The sequence below is a fragment of the Phascolarctos cinereus genome, unplaced genomic scaffold (genome assembly GCF_003287225.1).
Source record: "Phascolarctos cinereus isolate Bilbo 61053 unplaced genomic scaffold, phaCin_HiC Scaffold_2;HRSCAF=192, whole genome shotgun sequence".
Taxonomy (NCBI): domain Eukaryota; kingdom Metazoa; phylum Chordata; class Mammalia; order Diprotodontia; family Phascolarctidae; genus Phascolarctos; species Phascolarctos cinereus.
This window is the reverse complement of record NW_027555625.1, coordinates 250,719,661-250,739,847: the sequence shown is the minus strand read 5'-3', so window position 1 is coordinate 250,739,847 and position 20,187 is coordinate 250,719,661. Positions and strand designations below refer to the sequence as shown.

Below are 20,187 nucleotides of genomic sequence, written 5' to 3'. Positions count from 1 at the left end.
AAGCTCAGCATCTTGGTAAGGAGCCAGGCTTAGCTACCCAAATCCCGCATTCATCCAAGAAACTGCACTTCCCATAAATGTCACTGATTGTTTAATAGCAGAGGTGCTTTGATTGGCTGGTGCTTACACCTTGACTGTTATATGCCACAATCTGCATTTGGCCCATTCATTCTGAGAGACTGATATTCTCACACACTAGCTTTTCCTTATTCCTAAAATATTATTGATATCTTCTATTTTTATATCACCTTCATTTCTGAATATGTCTTCCTCCTCTTTCCTATCCAACCATCCCTCATAACACAAAGAAAAAAAAAGATGGCTTGGCCAAGCTAACAAATACATCAGCTGACTCTGACAATGTATGCTGCATCCTCCACGTCTGCAAAGAAGGGAGGCAGGTGAATTTTCTCAAGTCCTCTCTGAGACCGAGCTTCTCAGTCATTATACTGACATGACAGTTTCTTTTGTTGTTATGGCTGTTACTGTACATAGTTGTAGTGACACACCAACTTCACCAAACAGGAAGAGAAGAATCTCAGATGATTCACTTGGCCCAATGGGGCTATTCATGGAATGCCACCCACTGGAAGCATATTGGATGGGTTTTTGTTTTTAACCCTAGAGGCAGAGATTCTATGCAGCTGTCGTAGACCACAATCCTTGGGACATGCTACATCTTCATAACTCCATCGTTATGTAATGGAATATATCCATGACAAGTATTTCACATTCAGCAAGATCATTGAGCAGCAGAGCTATATAGTATTGACCTGCCCTAAACCAACAAGGTGGAAATCACTAAATTCACTTTTGTGTCACCTAACAAATGAGCAGAGGAAAAAAAGCAATAAAGTGAAAAGGGACTATTTGAAAACCTCCTCTAGCCTGCCCTTCAATTTTAGGCCCATTCTCAACACTCCTGATAGTCTGACCTGTTCCCTAAAGAAAGATCCACCTATAGATCTCACTAGCTCTGTGTGTGTGTGTGTGTATGTGTGTGTGTGTGTGTGCAGCCATCCCCAAGGTGAAGTGAATGATGAAAGATGAGAGGGTACAGGATATAGTAATCTCCACTTTGTGGTGATGCCATGAGTCTGGACCTGTGACCTAAAAGGTAGAGCTACAATAGAGATAGATCTACCAGGCAGGGCCTCCTGTTATCTGTGGCAGAAAAGAGGAGAAACTGGGATCCAGAGGCAAACCTGGGGTCAGGATGATCTATAGGGATTTGCATTTTACATGCTAGACTACTTCCACAAAGGGCAGGCCCTGTAGTTTGATGATCTGCCTGTTTTAGTTCATTGATTCTGGTCACTGATTGAATCAGGGGAGGTCACACTATGTTTTTCATATTCCATATTCCATTTCATATTCCACTTGCTTGAATCACCCTTCACTCCTATTCTCTTGCCTTCCCCCAAGGAGAACACTACTTATAAACATATTCTTTCATTGCCAGGTTATTTTGTTCATAGCTGTCCTCTAGGCAAATGCTTCACTGCCCCCACCCCACCCATCCCTGCTTCCTGCCCTGGGGTCCCTCCTGAGCCCCCTTGTTGCAAAAATTTCTCGATGATCATCTTGCCTGAATTTTCCACTCTGGTTACTGCTCATTTCATACCTTTAACAGGAACATTTGTTTACACTTATAATCATTGTTGGGGAATGTCCTCAGTGTTGCAGAGGGAAGTGAGGAGAGAGAAGAAGAAGAAGAAGAAGAAGAAGAAGAAGAAGAAGAAGAAGAAGAAGAAGAAGAAGAAGAAAGAGAGAGAGAGAGAGAAGAGAGAGAGAGAGAGAGAGAGAGAGAGAGAGAGAGAGAGAGTCACCTTTAGATAGACCTATTCCTCTATAGAAATAGAAAATTATTTTTCCATTTAACCATTGGCTAGATTTGAGGACAGCAGTAATGCTGTTCACTGGGGGCTAGCTGCCAATTGGGAAACTCTGTGAGATAAGCACTGTATCTACTCTACCCCTCCCCATCCACATGCCCTGCAGGCTGAGGTAGAGCCCGTGGAAATTATATTTGCTTGCAGGCAGAGTGAGCATTGCTAAAGCAGCATGAAAGTGTCTTCCTTCCTGCCCACAGCTTGGTTTAATTATTTTGGCGAATCGTGGGCTCACATTTTGCATTCCTTTGAAGCATCAGTTATTGGGAGCTGCTGGAGGGAGGGCACCAGATAAAATGGAGTAATACATAGTCTAATTCAGGTTTATAAATATTATGCTCCTATGACTGGCATTTTCCAGGCAGAGAACAGGTGGAGAGGGAGTGGATATGTCTGGTAAATAACCCAGTTTTTAATAAATCAATGAATCACACCAAATTAATCTCAGTATATTGGAAGAATCCAGGAGAAAACCAAGCATGGCTGGGTCAGGTGTGTCTGCACTGTAGCAATCTTCAGTGCTGAGGCTCATGCAGATTGGGCCAACCCTGAGCTTGGATTTTAAATAAAAGAGAAATAGGCCTGTTGGCAAAGAGCACACCTTCCCCAGACTGTCTGGGGTAAAATTCACACACTGAAAATTAGCTAATAACATAGGCAGCTCCATTCCAATTTTGCTCTAAATGAGAGAAATATTGGAGCAAGGTCATTTTTGTTGTTCAAATAAATGAAAGGGAAAACACTGAAGACAGAGAGCTTGTTCGGAAACTCCTCAAGTGTTTTTACTGCCAGCCTCTGTGGTAAAATTGTACTTTCTTTAGGATCCCTTGGCATCTTCCAATAGAGTCAGCCCAATAAATATATGTTTATGTAATATATTTCCATCCAATTGGCTCCTCATGCTTGCAAAGTTGACCCCTTCTTTTTCTAGGTGTCCTGGGCAAATCACTTAAGCCTGTTTGCCTCAGTTTCCTCATCTGTAAAATGTCAATAAAACCCCAAAAGGGGTCATGAAGAATCAGACGAGACTGAAATGACTGAACAACAACAACATCTGGGAGAGGCAGTTTGATCTAGCAGAAAGAGGACTGGATTTGGAATTATGAGTCTCAGTTCATTTCCCAGTTCTGCAGTTTATTGCCTATGTGACCTTTGACAAGTCACTTAACCTTGATTCATCTTGGTCTCTTAAACTGTAAAATGGGGAGATTGGACCAGATAAACTTTAAGGTGTTTTTGAACTCTAAATCTATGATGCTAAGGTTGTATAGCTTATTAAATGTGACTGATCCAGGACTAGAAGTTAAGTGTTTTATATATGTGTCTGTGTGTGTGTGTGATCTCTTTCTCTGACCCTCAGCTAGATTGAAATATTTTATTTAAAAATATATGCTTATTTATTTTTTGGTGAGGCAATCAGTGTTAAATAACTTGCCCAGTGTCACACAGCTAAAAAGTGTCTGAGACTGCATTTGAACCTGGCTTCAGGGCCAGTGCTCTATCCACTGCACCACCTAGCTGCCTCAAATGAAATCGTTTCAAAGACAAAAACTAAAATCTCCAATTTCTCTTTATTCACTTGTAATACAAAAACCAAGGACTCCTAGAAAGTAGAATTCAAAGAGTATTTGTAAATTGAGGGAGTGAGGAGTCTGAGGATGTTGTGTATAGTAGCACAAACATTGGTCTTGGATTCTAAAGAGCTGGATTCAAGTCCTGGCTCTGATCCTAGCTATGCAACCCTTGTCAAGCCTCAGTTTCCTCATCTGTAGAGATAAATTCTGTGGGACCTCAGATATGAGATGGTTGAATGAACCTACAGGGAAATATCTGAAAAGTAATATAGTGGAGTGAGCACTAGATTTAAAATCACAGGACTTGAATTTGAATCCTGAGTTTGCCCTAACTACCTTATACACCTAACCTCTGTGAGCCTCCATTTCCCCTTTACTCAAAGGAGTGGGTTCAACTAGATGATCTCTAAAGTCCTATCAAGCTATAACAATTTGTGACTCCTTGAGTACTAATTATGTAGTACTGTATAAGACAGTAACACTTAAATGTTCGCTGCGATTCACTCAAAATTCATCTTGTCTAGGGATTATTTTCCTTTGGAAATTCATTTATGGTGTGCTCAGTTTCTTTTTCGGGGATGAGGTTAAGATTTCTATTTGTTCTTTTGTTAAAAATGGATATTTTACAGATTTGAAAGACACACATGCATTTTCTTTCAATTTTCCATTTTATTGTCATTTAGTTATGCATGAGAGGCATCCTGGTATAGATAGAGAGCTGGCCTCAAAGACGACCTATGTTCAAATCCTGTCCCTGAACCCTGGGCAAAGTACGAGGCCTCTCAATCTCCAAGGCAACTCTCCAAGTCTTTAAGTTGCAGAAAAGGGTCTGATCTGCAATGATAGAGGGAGTTTCCTATACCAATAAAATCAGAGATTCAGTCCAACTTTATAGTCATGTATTGTATGTTCTGATAAAACTTTTCCCCACAGTTCTATTATGAATTTACTTTGATCATTTCTTATTTTGGTAACTGGATTTTTCTTTTTCTTTTCCTCATAGGTCAGCTAATGGTTTATTGATTTTTTTTAGTCTTTAAAAAATAATAGCTCTTAGTTTCGTTTGTAGGTTTTACAGTCTTTTTGTTTTTAAGTTTCCTTATTTTTCTTCTAATTATGGAGATTTTTTTGCATTTGTTTTAGATTTGTTAATTTATTTTCTAATCTTTTGAATTATATGCTCAGTTCTTTTTCTATGTCTCTTTGTATCTCTGTCTCTGCCTCTCTGTCTCTCTTTGTTTCTCTCTGTCTCTCTGTCTCTCTCTCTCTCTCTCTCTCTCTCACACACACACACACACACACACACACACACACACACACACACACACACATTCTCTGTTCCTTTGAGGACTGCTATGGCTGTAATCCATAGGTTTTAGTGTGTTATCTCATCCTTAAGAATATCTTTTCAATATACTTACATACTGTTTCTATAATTTGTCCTTTGAACCATTCATTATTCAAGATACCACTAATTAGTCTTCATTTACTCCTATGATGTTTTATTGTATTTCTTTTATTAACTACTATTTTTACTACATTTTAGTCTATAAAGGATGGGTTATTATTTCTTCCTTTTCAAACTTTTTATGATTCCTTTATGTCTTAGTACCTGGTCAGTTTTTTAAAGGTGCTGAGAAATGTTATTCTCTAATATTTCCATTTAGAAATTACCACAAGTGAGTCAAATCTAAACTCTACCTCCAAAAATTCTGTTGAGCTATTTTCTTTCTTTCTTCTCCTGTTGGATTTATCCAGTTCTGAGGAATATTACTCTCTGAGACCTGGATAAATTCAACAGCAAGATAAGGAAAAGCTAAGAACATTTATCTTTAGAGTTGTAATTGTTAGGTCCTAGTTTTCTTCAATGAAATTATTTGATAATTTTTCTCTTCTTCTAAATTTATATTTAGCCTCTGAAATGTGCTTTGCCTACTCTAATCTAATACCAGTCTTTTTCCACCAGCTCCTCAACCCTATAATCCGGCTCAATTCTAAGTTGCTTGGATACCATCATCATCATCATCATCATCATCATGATGTCTTTTTTGTTTTATTTATCCTTTTCTTTTCCCAGCTCAAGTAAGAGTGTAGTGCCAAATCTTTCCTACCCTTTAAAAAATATTGTTTTTAATTCCACCCCCTTTCTTTCTCCTTTACTTACCTGGAATACTCACAAATCCAATCTCTCCTTTGTGAGCTTTATGCTTACATAGTTCTTGTTCTCTCTATGGCCCAGCCACTGGGGCTTTTGGTGGACATAAGATTTGCTCTTGCTTCTAATAAGCCTATCTATCAATGTTATTAAAGCTCTTTTCTCCCCCATCCCTCCCCACCAGATTTCCTTTCCCTATTTTCTCTATTTTTAAAAGATATCCTTTAGAAGAATCTCATTTCTAGGTGTATTAAGTTATGAAAGAGGCATCAGGATACAGTAATGATTACTCTGTAACCTGAATCCAAGGATCCCTATTCTATTCTTAGTCTTTTCTTCAAGATGTGTTTCTTTATATATATACCACCCTCCTTTTGAACCTATGTCCCTCTGTTTAATCATCTCCAAGTCATTCGTTCCCAGGATCCCAGTCAATTCCTCTTGTCCTAGAGAGCCGATGTGGCACAATGGAAAGAACACTAGTTTTGGAATCAGAAAACCTGGGTTTAAATCCTACATCTGTCACTTTTCATATTACCTTGGGTAGTCACTTAACCTCTCTGAGCCTCGTTTTCTTTACTTGTAAAATGTAGGAGTTGAGGTAGATGGACTTTAAGGTCTCTTTCAGCTCTAAACCTCTGACCTTACGATCCTATGACCTGCCTTTGGAACTTAGAGCATGGAGTAATCATGGTCTGTGGTCCTGAACCATACAAGACAAAGGCAGCTGTTGTCCAGAGTTTAAAAGCCCCACTGATGGGTGATCTTGGGATTTTACAGATGAGGAAACTGAGACTGAGACTGGTAAAAGTAACTTGCTCAATGTCATACAAGTAGTAAATGGAAAATCCCTTTCAACTCTAAAGCTAGTGTATTTTTTTATTATCCTATGCTGCTTCTCATTGTGAGAATTGTGGCCCCCACCCCTGTACACACACACACACACACACACACACACACACACACACACACACACACTGCATTGTAGTAGCTGTGGCCAATTCGATGGAGTTGTAAGCCCTGATCCTTTGGCAAAGACCCTACGAAACATTCTCTGTTGATATTAAAATCATTGGATTGGTTTGTTCCTGGCAACCTTCTTGGTATACTTTGTTGTTATTGTTTAGTTGGCAAAGATACTGTGGTGGTTTGCCATTTCCTTCTCCAGCTCATTTAACAGATGAGGAAACTGAGGCAAACAGAGTTAAGTGACTTGCCCAGGCTCACACAGCTAATAGATATCTGAGGCCAGATTTGAACTCAGGAGGATGATTTTTCCTGATTGCATTCTATTCATTCTACCACCTAGCTGCTCCTCTAGTCAGTATAGTAAGTTTATATGTAGCTATTATAAAGTAGCAATAGCAGGAAGTGAGATTGCAAAGAGCATCTTACAAGTTGCTACAGACTATCCCAAAGATCAAGGAGGCATAATTTACAAATTATATCATATATTAACCCAAAATCCCATCCTAGCAATAGATGTTGAATCAGGGGAAGCCATCTAGGCTTTGCTGCCAGGACTTTTTAGTCTTGATATGTAAATCTCATAAGGTACGGATAACTTTGAGATGATTTGGATATGTTAATGAACTAACCCCAAGGTGGCACAGATAAGAGTTAGCCTATTCCCCCCAAAAGCCCTATAAAATGAGACCTCAAAATTCTTCCCTACTTTACTCTTCCATCTCTATTTGGGTTCATCCTGCTGAGGGCTCCAACTCTAATTCAAGGTTAATGAGTGATTATTTGTGCCTCTCCCACTCCCCATCCTCTTCGTCATACTGCCTGACTTCCTTCACCACTTTATTCCCCTAACTCCACACCATCCTTCTCAGTACCCCGCCCCCCTTCATTGTTTGTCTCTGTATTTTCTGTACTATTTGCCCCTATGCCCTCTGAGCCGTATTACAGGGTGATTGAAGCCTAACTTTCTATTGCCATCAAGTTTTTCCCAGTGAGTACTCAAAGACTGGGCATGCTTTTGCCCATTTCATAATTTCATAAATTAATTGTCAACTCAGGAATATATTCCAAGAATATAAGACAACCTAGGCCGATAAAAAGAGAAAGCATATGGAATTTCAAATTTAAGTAAGAACTAGTTGTCCAGTTTGACTGGCACATGAAGGAGCAGAATATGAAATAAAACTGAAAAGAAAGATTGGAGCAGTGTGATGAAATCCTGAAACACCATGCTGAGGAATTTCTATTTTGTCCTCTATGAAGTAGGCCACTTAAAGGTTTTTTACCTTTAAAGTAGGGGAGTGAGATGGTTAGATCAACTTTTTTTTGGAATAGTTATTTTTGCAGTTATAAAGAAGATAGACTGGAGGAGGTAAAGTCAAGAAGCAGGGAGAAAAATTCAGAAGCATTATAATAGTTCAGATGATAAAGGCCTAAGCCATGATGGTGGTCCTGTGGGTGGAGAGAAAAGGGGGCATTATGCAAGAGATGTTCTGGAGATTTAGTGCTATTATTATCCCTAATTTACAGATGTGGAAACTGGGATATAAAATGTAATTTCCCCAGGACCACACAATTTGTCAGTATAAGAGACAGGGTTCAGGTCTTTTTGACACCAAATCTAGCACTCTATATACCATGTCACCTAGCCATATAACTACCTTGATCATTACCTCCTCTCAGATTCTCGTGGAGATAGCCCAGGTGCATCCAATATGATTAGTCCTACTTCCATGCTATCCCTCCTAGCCATCACTAAAAGGAGCAACTCTTATGAAAAAAGTACCCAGAATGATCAACCAGGCAATGGGGTCAAGGAGATAGATCAAAGAGGAGATGTGATCAAGGTCATAAGTAGAAGAGTTTGCTTTGATGAGCTTTGACTTCAAAGGATGCAGAAGTTATATGTACTATATAGAGAACTCATGATGGCTTTGACTTTCAATAAAATAGGAAGTGGGGTATGGGATATGGGGAGGTATAGAGTATATGACAAGAGAGTATATGGTTCAGAACAGACAATGAAGAGAGTATGGCAGCATCAATGGTAGGGAGGACATAGAGAGGAGAATTGCTACACAACAGTGAAAACCCAGTCGAGATTAGATGTCATGAATGTAGTAGAGAGCTGGCATAGTTGCATATATTCAGCAGTAGGGATATCATAGGAATAGCCAAGGCTTGAGGATTAGCAGGTCATGAATGATGTCAAGGTCAGGGTCAAAGCATTCAAAGACAGAGGGAAGTAGATAATAAACATTTTTGATTGGCTTGGTCCTGGCCACCTCTCAGTGCTGCAGAAAGTGTTTTTGATACAATTCAATACTGAGTGCAAAGCACTGGTGATGATACACAAATGGATCTGTGATCACATTGACTTGGGAATTCCCACCAAAGTCTAATTACAAGATGGTAGGATAACAGACACACTCAGGAGACGTCCCATTTGTGGAGTAAGCACTTTGCTCTCCATCTTTTGAATCCTTGGAAGTACAAACATTCTCATACCTTTAGTTCTCTGAGGTTTAGAATCTCTACTGGATTTTAGTGTCCTTTAGCATCAACCCTCTCCTATCTCTCTCTTTTTTTTTTAGGCAATTGGGGTTAAATGACTTGCCCAGGATCACACAGCTAGTAAGTGTCAAGTGTTTGGTCTGAGGCTGGATTTGAACTCAGGTCCTCCTGACTTCAGGGCCAGTGCTCTAGCCACTGTGCCACCTAGCTGCCCTTTCCTATCCCTTGTCTTAGGGAAGTGACTAAGCACTGATCTAGTGAACAAACCTCTAAGAAGACCTGGCTCCTTCTTCCTTTGTGTTGTGAATGTATGCATCCTTATTTCATCCTGGTCCTTGACTCTGTTGCAGAAGAGGTGGTTTATGTCATCTGTGACTCAGGTGAAGGAGGGCTTTCTGGTAGGGAGGGGTGTTCAAAAGGCAATGTGTATCTCTGTGGGACTATGGATCTGGAAATAGTTTCTGAGTAGGTCAAGTTATGGGAAGGCTGGAGGTAAGAAAGATGGAAATAGGATAGCAAAATGAGCACAGGTTGGTCTACCAGCAGGATTTTACATGAGTTTCATGATTGTGAGAGAGAAAGCAGGGCAGAGGAAGAGGGAATAGATGGATGTGGTAGAGGGGGTGAGGAACCCCCCCCATACATACATTTATTCATAAAACCACCTGAGCAAATTTGGAAGAAACCTCATAAGTCTAGTCTAACTCATATCAAACTGAGAATCCCCTCCATAACATCTTCGACAAGTGGTTATCCCATCTCTGATTAAAGATCTTCAGTAAGGACAAACCATAGCAAAATATCTCTCTAATTATCTTGAAAAGCTTCTGAAGCAACCCATGCAAGTTTTAGATGACTGTCACTGTTAGGATGTCTTTCCTTACAAAGAATCTAAATTTGTTTGTCTGTAGCTTCCATCCATTATTCCTAATTCTATCCTTGAGAGCCAAGAGTAACAAATCTAATCTCTTTTCCACATGACATACCTTTGAATCCTTGAAGACAAGTTTATCTCCCCCTTCAGTCTTTTCTTTTTCAGATTAAACATTTCAAGTTCCTTCAGCTAACTCTTATATGAAATGGTCTTAAGACCATTATCTTAGTTGCCCTTATCTGGGTGCTATCCAACTTTCCAACATCCTTTCTAAAAAGAATTGAACTCCTGGTGAGGTCTGACCAGAGCAGGTAATAGCATTTATATAAATTTCTTATTTTAGACACTTTGTTGTTGTTCAGTTATGTCCAACTCTTTGTGACCCCATTTTGGGTTTTCTTGGCAAAGATACTGGAGTGCTTTGCCATTTCCTTCTCCATCTCATTTTACAGATGAGGAAACTGAGGCAAATAGTGTTAAGTGACTTTCCCAGGGTCACATAGCTAGTAGTATTTGGGGGTGGATTTTAACTCAAGAAGATTAGTCTTTCTGACTGTAGGCTTGGTGCTCTATCTACTGTACCACCTAGGTTATTTGGGACCCTACATTTTTCTTAATGAGGCAGTCAGGAAATACTTCTCAGCGGAGATAGAACTTGACAGCTGTCTCTAAAGGTATTAAAGGATATGGACATTAAAGGATATTAAAGGACATGGAGAAGTAGAGAGTAAGGGAAATAATATAAGCAAAAATTTGGAGGTGGTGATGAGCAATGCTACATTTGGAGAAGAATCAGGAGCCTGAATTATATGGAATAAAGGATTTTGTTACAGCATAGTGAGAGTTAAAGTTGGAACTAGATTTTGGAAGGCCTTGGATGCCTGGGTAAAGAGTTTGGGCTGTATCCTATAGACAATGTTTTTGAGCAACGGTGTGACATAATGGAAATGAGATCTCAGGATGATTAATTTGCACCAGGTTTGCAAGAAGTTGAGCCTGGAGACAGTCAAACATACCAGAAACTTTCTGCAATAATCCAGGCTGCTCCTCTTCCCTGATCCAAAACTGCCACTTGTCTAGTTCTGATTCAAATTATTCATAAAACACAATGTATTGGAAATTTTTCTGTCATCAGTGACAGAAGGTACCAAAGGTTGAAAAAAATGTTTATATTATCCCAGCCATTCTTCCCTCCCTGCCCCATGGATGAGTATACACTTCTTCCTTTACGGGGGACACTAATCTTATTTTAAGGTCAATGAAAGATGTGCAAGGGGGAACACAAAATGTTGCCTCCTTTCTTTCTGTATAAGCAAAATCTAACCTTCCCTCTTCTGGATACTGATGGAATAACTCTGCTACATGTTGCCCTACCTCTCAGGGTTGTTGGGAGGATCCAATGAGATAAAATTTGTATAGTGCTTACACAGTGCACAGTATAGTAGGTCTTAAATCTTTTCCTCTTCCTCTCTTCTCCCACTATATTTTGATCCTTTATCCAAAACTGGAGTGAGGACAAACCTGGCTGGAAATAGGTACATCCACTTTCAAACATCATTTCCTAGAGACAAATAACAGCAATAACAATAAAAATTCAACAGCATATTTTCTTCACTGGATCCCTGGCCATATCTCTTCATTGGCTTTCAACACTCTGGATATAAGACAATTAGAAAGGAGATCTATTTTCATGAATACTCCAGAAGACCCAAGAAATCTTACTAGGCAGCTGCTCCTCAGGACTCTGTGACTTCCAAAAGGATCTTTGATTTACATAAACACATATACATATATGTATGTGTATGTATAGATGTAAGTATTTATGTGTATGTATATACACATGGGTCTGTACATATACAGATACAGAGATGCAGAAGAGATTGGGAGAACTCCCAGTTCACAGAGTTCAACATGAAGGAGAAGGGGCTTGTATTATCAGGTGCCCACCACTGCATTCACACCACATGGCTTGGTGTTCCACTCCATCCATGCCTGTCTTTGGATCTGGAGCATTGGGGACCGACTCCAGGACGCTCAGATTTTGGACTGGAGCTCACATGGCCATTAGCAAAGGCAGTTTCCAGAGGCTTATCTCCCAGGCCAGGTGGACATGCTGATCCCAAAGAGTAGCGAGCCAGGTTCTGCGGTAGATAGGATGATTGTTGAGAAAGAATACAAATCTTCCACCTTATCCAAGGGGAGTGGGTCTCTTCTTTGTTCACTGGGCGTTCTCCCCACTCATCCTTCTCCTTCTAAGGAATTGTCAGTGGACAGACTGCCGACCAACTCGGCCCTTTCCTATTTCTACCAGTGGACCGTCAAAGGTTTGCTAAATCTGTACTAGAAAAGACAGAGGTTAACTGCAGTGACAGCGCTGGACTTGAGATATATGCCGAAAATGTAACAGATAAATCACCCTCCCCCACCCTTGTTCTGGTCCTGCCCCCATCCAAATGCCTTCAATCCCCCTTCTTTAGAAAACGAGTTAACCCCTTCTTTCCCCCCAGCTGAAAACCAAAGGTCAGACAGCCTCCCTCCCCCCACCCCCCAATTTAATAGTAGAGGAGAATAGAAGGTTTCCTGTCTGACTGATTTTTTTTTTTTTGACTGAGCGGGCCGCAGTAGTTCTCCCAGAGGTCAACCAGACCATTCCCTTGCCTTTCAACAGGACAGTTCTCCAGCCCGACTGTGGCGTCAGGGACAGGGTAGGGAGTGTCTTCAGGGAAGGACATTTCCAGCCAGGATTCCCCAGATTCTGTTCTAGTGCCTTGAGGACTTCGGGTCTGAAAAGCCAAGCCATACTCGGAAACTCTCCCAATCCCACAGGAGGAAGAGAGGGAAACTTTCTCCCGCGGCCAGCCCGCAAAGCTAGGCTACCTCCTCCTGCCTCCCCTGCAGCCGTCTCTCTCCCCCTCCTCCATTCCCTCCCCCCGCAGCTCCCCCCTCCTCTCCTGCAGGAGGCGGGCAGGTCCAGGCGGATTAAACACACAGAGCCACAGTCCCGGCCACCTCTCTTCCGCCCAGACTTGGCCGGCTATTTCTCTGCCACAGTCCCGCTATCTGTCAGCCTCCGCCTGCCTGCCTCTTTCCCTCCCTTCCCTCCTCCTGGAGCTGCTGCCACTCGACGGGAGCCAGCCAGCCCCTGGAAGAGGCGACTGGCCGGCGGGACTGACAGCTGGCTCCTGGCGGAGCTTTGTAGGCCGGGGGGGGGGAGTTAGTCTGGGTGTTCGGAGACTGCCCCGCGGAGGGCGCCCTGGGATCGCGCCAAAGGGGCATGAAGTTGTTCGCAGGGGAAATCCAGACAACGGGAGGTGCGGGGGAGCCCAGAGACGCCCAAGTCTAGAGGCTCCTCAGCTCGGTGCGCCATGCTGCTCCAGGGGCCCCGAGGGTCGGCGCTGCTGCTGCTGCGGAGGGGACTGATGCTCCTGGGAGTTCTTCTACTGCCAGGTAAGTTCCGGGGCCCTTAGATGTGTCCCCATCCCAAAACAGGTTCCTGACCCCAAGAAATGGTCAATGGGGTCTAGACTCTGAGAGTAAAGTGGGACCACTGCGTTCCTGCGGTCTCAGGTTCCATCCCACCTTGACTAGTCTTCGAAAAATTAAAGAGAGGGAACCTTAGCATCCCGCTCCACCATCAGCTTTGGGGGGCGGGGGAGGAGAAAAGGAAGTGCTGTTGGACCTTTCGTTTTGCACCTAGGGGAGGGGGAGGAAAAGGGGTTAATTCGCTTGCGAAAGTAGGGGGATTGCAGGCATTTGGAAGAGATTGGGGGGTGGGAATGGAGACAGTGGGAGAGGGAGGGAGAAGGAAAATGTTTTCATACCAGCTCTGGCTTTGTTGGATATTGACATAAGCTCCTCCCAAGCCTCCTACGCCTGATCCCCAATCTGTTGCCCCATTGTGGTTCCCGAATACCCTCTTCTCAATACTCTCCTCATTCTGCTCAGAAAGAAGGAATGACTGTCAATGAGTGATCAGACCCTTCTTTTCCTTTTCCACATCCTCCGCCACCATCTCACCCTTGCTGTCACGGAGTTCCCCTCAGTTCCTCTCCTTGCTGTCTCCCTTCCCCCTTCCCCCTCCAGCTTCTTTAGGCAATGCCTGGAGTGTGGACTTTCTTTATTGCTCCAGGTTGACAATTCCCTTCCACCTATCCCTACTCTTTAGTTTCTGGTGTCTACCGCCTTCCCTGTACCTTGTCTTGTCTAGGCTCTGAACTATAAGGAAAGTGGAGCATTCAGCACTGCCAATAGTATCTTTTTTCTCACGTCCTGTGAAATGCGAATGGAGACTCTCCCATCTTCCTTCAAGGTGGAGGGGCTCTGTAAGTGCTAGATGGTGTTAGTGACGATATGGTGGGGGAGATAAGTGCTGAAGTGGACGTGAGGGACTTGGAGGTTCTAGTCATAGCTCTATCACTGCTTTGGTGACCTTGAGCACGGCACTTAATATCTCTGTGAAATGGGAATAACAATATGTGGTCTGATGGGAGGGGGGAGTATTGTAAAGACAAAATTAAGTAAGTTATGTAAAAGTACTTGACAAATACAAGGGATGGTGATGATGTTGAAAGCTAAGCAGGTTCCATCTTTTGTCTTATCAGGGATCCTGAGTTTCCTCTTCTAGCTCTCATTGCCTTCCTCAACTAGCCTGGAATGAGCAGAACATACCTCTCTGGATGCTTCTTCTCTCTTCCAGGGGCAGAGAGGAAATAACTAACCCTAAAATGAGGGCCTGAGGCTTCAATTAATTTCAATGGAATACACTTTACTTTACCCCCACCAGCCATTCTTGTGCAATAGTGAACTCACTATTTCATGTCAACTCCTGTGTTCAGAAGACAATCTCTAGGCATTTGAGGGGCTAATAGTCTAGTTGAGCAGATGCGCGCGCGTGCACACATACACACACACACACACACACACACACACACACACAGAATACCTCCAGAGGGAAAAAAAGAACATAAAATAGAACACGTTTGGTATTTTATAATTCACAAATTGAACCAAAACTACACAGAATAGGTTGTGCTAATATGGTCATTCCCATTTTACAGCAGTAAAGTGACTTGCTCTTGATCACATAGCTTGTAAGTAGGTACTTCCTCCTTCTCCTCACAGTGGAATAATTGTTTTTACCTGAAACTGTCTTCCTTGGTGCCTGTTTATTCCAGATTTGCTCTGTTTTATGTATCTCTGCAGCATCTGGCCATTGGAGACTCGAGCCCATGCTGAGGAAAGACTGCTGAAGAAACTCTTCTCTGGCTACAACAAGTGGTCCCGGCCTGTGGCCAACATCTCTGATGTGGTCATTGTCCGGTTTGGACTGTCCATTGCTCAGCTCATTGATGTGGTAGGTTCTGTTGCTTCTGAGAAAGATTGCGACCTGAACAGCAAGCGTTTGGCAGTGTTGGGGTTATGGAGCTAAAAAAAACCTTTAAAGGCTTTTCATCCTACAGGACCATTTCATCTCTCATAGAAGTACCAGATTTATAAGCTCTTCAAAATGTGGCCCCATTCGTTGGAACTTTGTATTAGGAAAACAGAGTGGAAACATTTCCTGAGTTGTGATTTTAAATGTGAGGTTCTGCTCAGTTTCATAGTTACTCAGCCCTAGAACTGGTCACTAGCCATCTTTTCTCATGACAGGAGTAGGTGAAACCAGGGAACGATAATAGGTAATACCTATGAAGCACTTGCGACGTACACTATCTCATTTGATCATCACAACAGCCATGGAAGGTAGGTGTTGTAGGCATTAGTATTCTTAATTCACAGAGGAGAGACAGTATTGAAGAGCAGATAGAGAGCCGTCTTTGAAATTCCTCCTCTGGCACATACTGGCTGTATTACCTTGGACCAATCCCTTGGCTTCTCAGTTGCTCCAGGAAACTCTAAGATTTTAAGTCATAGAAAAGGTGTCCACCTGCCTTAGGAAAGGCTTCATCTAGAAGCTGTCCGTGGTGCTGAAACCACAGGCCCACTCCCTTTAAGTAGGAGGAAATCCATCATCACATAGCTACTAAATGTCATGGGCGACATTCAAACCCACATTTTGCATGACCCCAAGTGTAGTGCAGTTTCCGCTGTACTATGCCTCTCACAATGCAGGAGAAGGCTCATCTAAAAGTACCACTGTTTGTAGTCACATGTCAAGGCAATGCCACACTGATGCCTCCTATATCACCATAAATTTAATGCCTGCCTGGGTCAATTAGGGTTTTTTTTTTTAATTCAGACACAGACTGACCACTAACTCCCAGCCATCTCAAAAATTCATGCTACTGGTCAAAGGGGGCATCAGGGAAGAGCATGGTGCAACTCATCCCTACTCCTCTGTGGGGGAGGGGGAAGAGGAGGGGCAAGATTCTAAACTAGCTCCTTCTGATGATATGAATAGCAGCCTAGGTCTGCCATAAATGAGTGCAAGCCTGTGACAAGAATGTGTAACTGGCCTATTGTAGGCTGTTACTTTCAAGACTTACAGAGACTACATTTTGCTCAGCCATTGCTCTGAGAACACACAACCCTCAGCAAATTCTGTGCCAAATTGTGACTGAGTGGTGACCTAAGATCTATAGATACTGTTGTTGCTTCTCAATTATCCATGCTAATGGAATGGACCAGAGACAAAGAAAAACCATTTGCAGGTCACAGAGAATGACTAAGAGTTGTTGCTGTCATGGGCAGCAGCTGTGTTCCTCATGGAACACCAAAGGAGTGAAATTGCATGGGCCAGGTCACAGACACTAAGACATTCCTATTTCTCAAGGTGGGTTTAATCAGCTCCATTTTGTGGGCCCACTTTTAGAGTTGGCCATCTGAGCAGATGGTGAATGTATATGGCCTTCAGCATGGGAACCTCTATACTGAGATTTCTGAAACACAGTGTGCTACAACACCTGCCTCCACCACTGGATAGTCAGGAGATGTGGGTTCCGGTTTTGGCTCTTCTCACTACCTGTAACCCTGAGCACACACCACCTAGAATAGGGCTTCACATATGTATTGAATAGAAACCTTTGGGCCTCAGTTTTTTTTAAATCTATAAAGCTAGGGGATTGTACTGGATGATTTCTAAAGTCTTTTGCAATGATAAAGTCTATGGTCCTTATGACTAGGTCATATCTAAACTTTATTTTTCTAGCTTTGACAGTGTATGTTCTAAGGCCTCTTTCAGGTCTAACAGTTTATGTCTTATGGCCCCTTTCAGCTCTGACCTTCTCTGAGTCCATAAACATATAAATTGGGGCCAGGCTCCCTGGCCTACCTGTAACTAGCTTTCAAATTAGTGCCATTGTGGTGAATCTGAATAATTCAGAATGCTGGCCCTAAGGGCAGCCCTGCTATTAGAGTTTAGTCTATTAGCAGTATGAAAAGATCAATAATAGTGTTTTGATGGATTTTGCTTTTCCAAAAAGATCCTTTTCTTGTGGAGACTAGAGTTTTGCATTTCAGCCCAGCTCAAGCTAGAGTAGGACCTAGAAAAGGGGTCTGGAAGGAAGCCTTTGTAAGGATGTTATTCATATCATGGGATCATTATGGGGTTCTGGAGCATTTTCAGATATTAGTCTCTGAGTCATAGGTTGTTAGGGGGTATTGCCACTCCCTTTTAGTCACTAAATCAATCACTAAGGATTTGCAGGTAAAGAAGGTAGGTCAAGTCAGGGCAGTCCCCAAGGGCAGAGGTCACACTGTACTATCTTTGAGAGATCAGAAAACAGATACTTTTCGGGTTTTTTTCTTGATTGCATTTTGCTACAGCAGGCAGGAATCCATTTCCCCTACTGTTTCATCTGTCAAGAGGATACAGCCTTGTATTTCCTCCTTGACACCTAGAGGACAGCAATTCAGTTTAGTTAGTATTTATTGAGCACTTCCTGCATGTTAGGCTTTATAGTGGATTTAGGAAGAGAAGATATGGACTCTGCCCTCAAGGAATTTAAAGTCTAGTTAAGAAGACACAATTTATACCCTGCCTAGAGAATAGATGATAAGTCTTAGATGAGTAGCAGGAACTGTTGGATGGGATAGGAGCTAATTGGAAAGAGAGAGAGGGGAAGAGAGAGAGAGAGAACACTGTATGGACTGAAGCATAGTATTATAGAATTAGAAATAGAAGATACCTTAGAGATACTGACCTCTCAGTTTACAGATGAGGAAATTGAGGCCCAGAGGGGGTGAAATGACTTGCCCAAGGTCACACAGGTAGTACATGAACAAAGTAATGGAGGTAGGATTGAGGCTGGTGTGTGCATGTGTGTGCAAGTACATGAGTGTGTGTGTGTGTGTGTGTGTGTGTGTGTGTGACAGAGACAGACAGAGAGACAGAGACTGAGACAGAAACACATACATACATATATATATACATATACATACACACACACACACACACACACACACACACATATACAGAGAGAGAGGGAGAGAGAGCACAGCCAGGCTTAAGGGGACGGTATGTGATGTGCTCTCTCATTTTCTGAGAGAAAAATCACTCAGAGAGATACCACTCAGATATGTGACAGAAAAATGAATTCCTGCTCAGTGTCAGCATCAATCCCCTCCATTAGGCCAAGGTCACTTAGCCCTCTCCGTGCTGTCCTCCCAGGTGATGATCAGAGAAGCAGGATGAAGCACAGAATCTCTAGGCTGGCTAGCTGCCTCTAGTGGCCTGGACAGGCTTTCATGAAATCCTTGCCTTTTCCAGTACCACTCTGGAAAATAGAGGATTGCACACTCCAGGGAGACTAGCCTAGTTGCTAGCAGTATTCTCCTTGTCACATGTTATCTCAGGTTTCCACAGCCACTTCCGTTCTTTGTTTTTTACCTTCCCCTTCCTTGTCTCTCCCTTTCTTATCCCTTATCCTACTCCATTTCTTTGTCTATCCTTGTCCCTGTCTCTTGTCCTCCATCTCTTCCAATTCTCCTGCCCACTCTGGTTGTTTGACCTCTCCTCTGGGGGATTTGTCACTGGAAGATGAGCCCCCCCTCCTGTACCATCTCCCTCTTCCCATTTCTCCATCTCAGACCACCTAAGACCATGTGACCCAGATTCTTTAGTTTCTTCATCTGTAAAAATAAAGGGATTGAACTAGATGATCTCTAAGATCCCTCCATAGAATTCTGAGTCAAAGATTTATGATGACAGAAGTGTTGTTTTAAATGGGCAAAATTGTCTGTTTAATATTCAGGCAGCACAGAGAGTGGCAATCCCTCTTGTCACAGCTTCCCATGTTTGTCAGTGTCTGCCAGCGTGGGCCATCCCTGGCAGCTGGGGCAACTCAGCTTTGGCCTGTTAAAAAAAAAATTGGTGCAGTATTGGTCTTTAGTGGAAAATGTGCTGCTAGGCTCCCTTTCCTTCCTGCTAAACCCTATTGTCCCTAGAAGATCCCTAGGGAAAGCAGTAACAGGGGAGCTGCCTTTTGATCTTTGCTCTCCTCCTACCCATGTACCTTTTGGCAAGTTACTTCATTTCTATGTGTCTCAGTTATTTCTCTCAAGTAGAAATATTACTATCTGCCCTGCCTGCATCACTGGGCCATTTTATTGGAGGAGGTGGGGAAATATGAGAGAAATCAGACTTGTGATTTCATTGGTGTCAGGAACTCAGGGTACCAAGACTCATTTGACAAATACAGACAGCAGCCACCTAGAGGCATTAAGAGGTTAAATAAATTGCTTAGGGTCATGCTGCTAGTACTCATCAGAGGTGGGTCTTCCTGTCTCAGGCCAGCTCTCTATTCCTTATGGTATTCGATTGCCTTCCACCTGGACTGTTTCTAGGGTCAAATAGGATAATGTTTTGGGAAGTGTAAAACAACATGCAAATATGAGATATTATGTGGTTACTCTGAACTGACAAAAATGGAGAGCTGGCCATCTAGTACTACCAGAGCACCATGGAGTTCAAAATCTTCTAGAATTGTTTCTGTAAAATATTCCCCTGCCTGTCTTCCCCTGCTAGGAGATGGGCCATATGATTGTAGATCTAGCCTAGAAGGGGGTTCAGAAGCCAACTAGACCAACCTCTTCATTTTACAGATGATAAATCCGGGGCCCAGGGATTTTACAGGTCCAACATTACTTGCTCAATGTCATGCAATGTTAGAGGCAACATTTGAATCCAAGTCCTCTGAGTCCAGAATTTGATCTCTTTGCACTGCACTACGTTGGTGTCTGTGAACTTGGTGTCCTATTCATAAAGCCTGTTTT

At 42.5% G+C, this 20,187-nt stretch overlaps 1 protein-coding gene across 1 annotated transcript in view; it reads left to right on the top strand.

Moving 5' to 3' along the window:
* Window positions 1-12,857: 12,857 nt before the first annotated feature.
* Window positions 12,858-20,187, top strand: part of CHRNA4 (cholinergic receptor nicotinic alpha 4 subunit) — a 56,711-nt gene continuing 49,381 nt past the window's right edge. Inside the window, 3 exon segments of the mRNA XM_020981575.2 lie at window positions 12,858-13,422; window positions 15,178-15,186; window positions 15,189-15,328. Coding sequence (XP_020837234.2) covers window positions 13,341-13,422; window positions 15,178-15,186; window positions 15,189-15,328 — 231 coding nt within the window. The 5' untranslated portion in view covers window positions 12,858-13,340.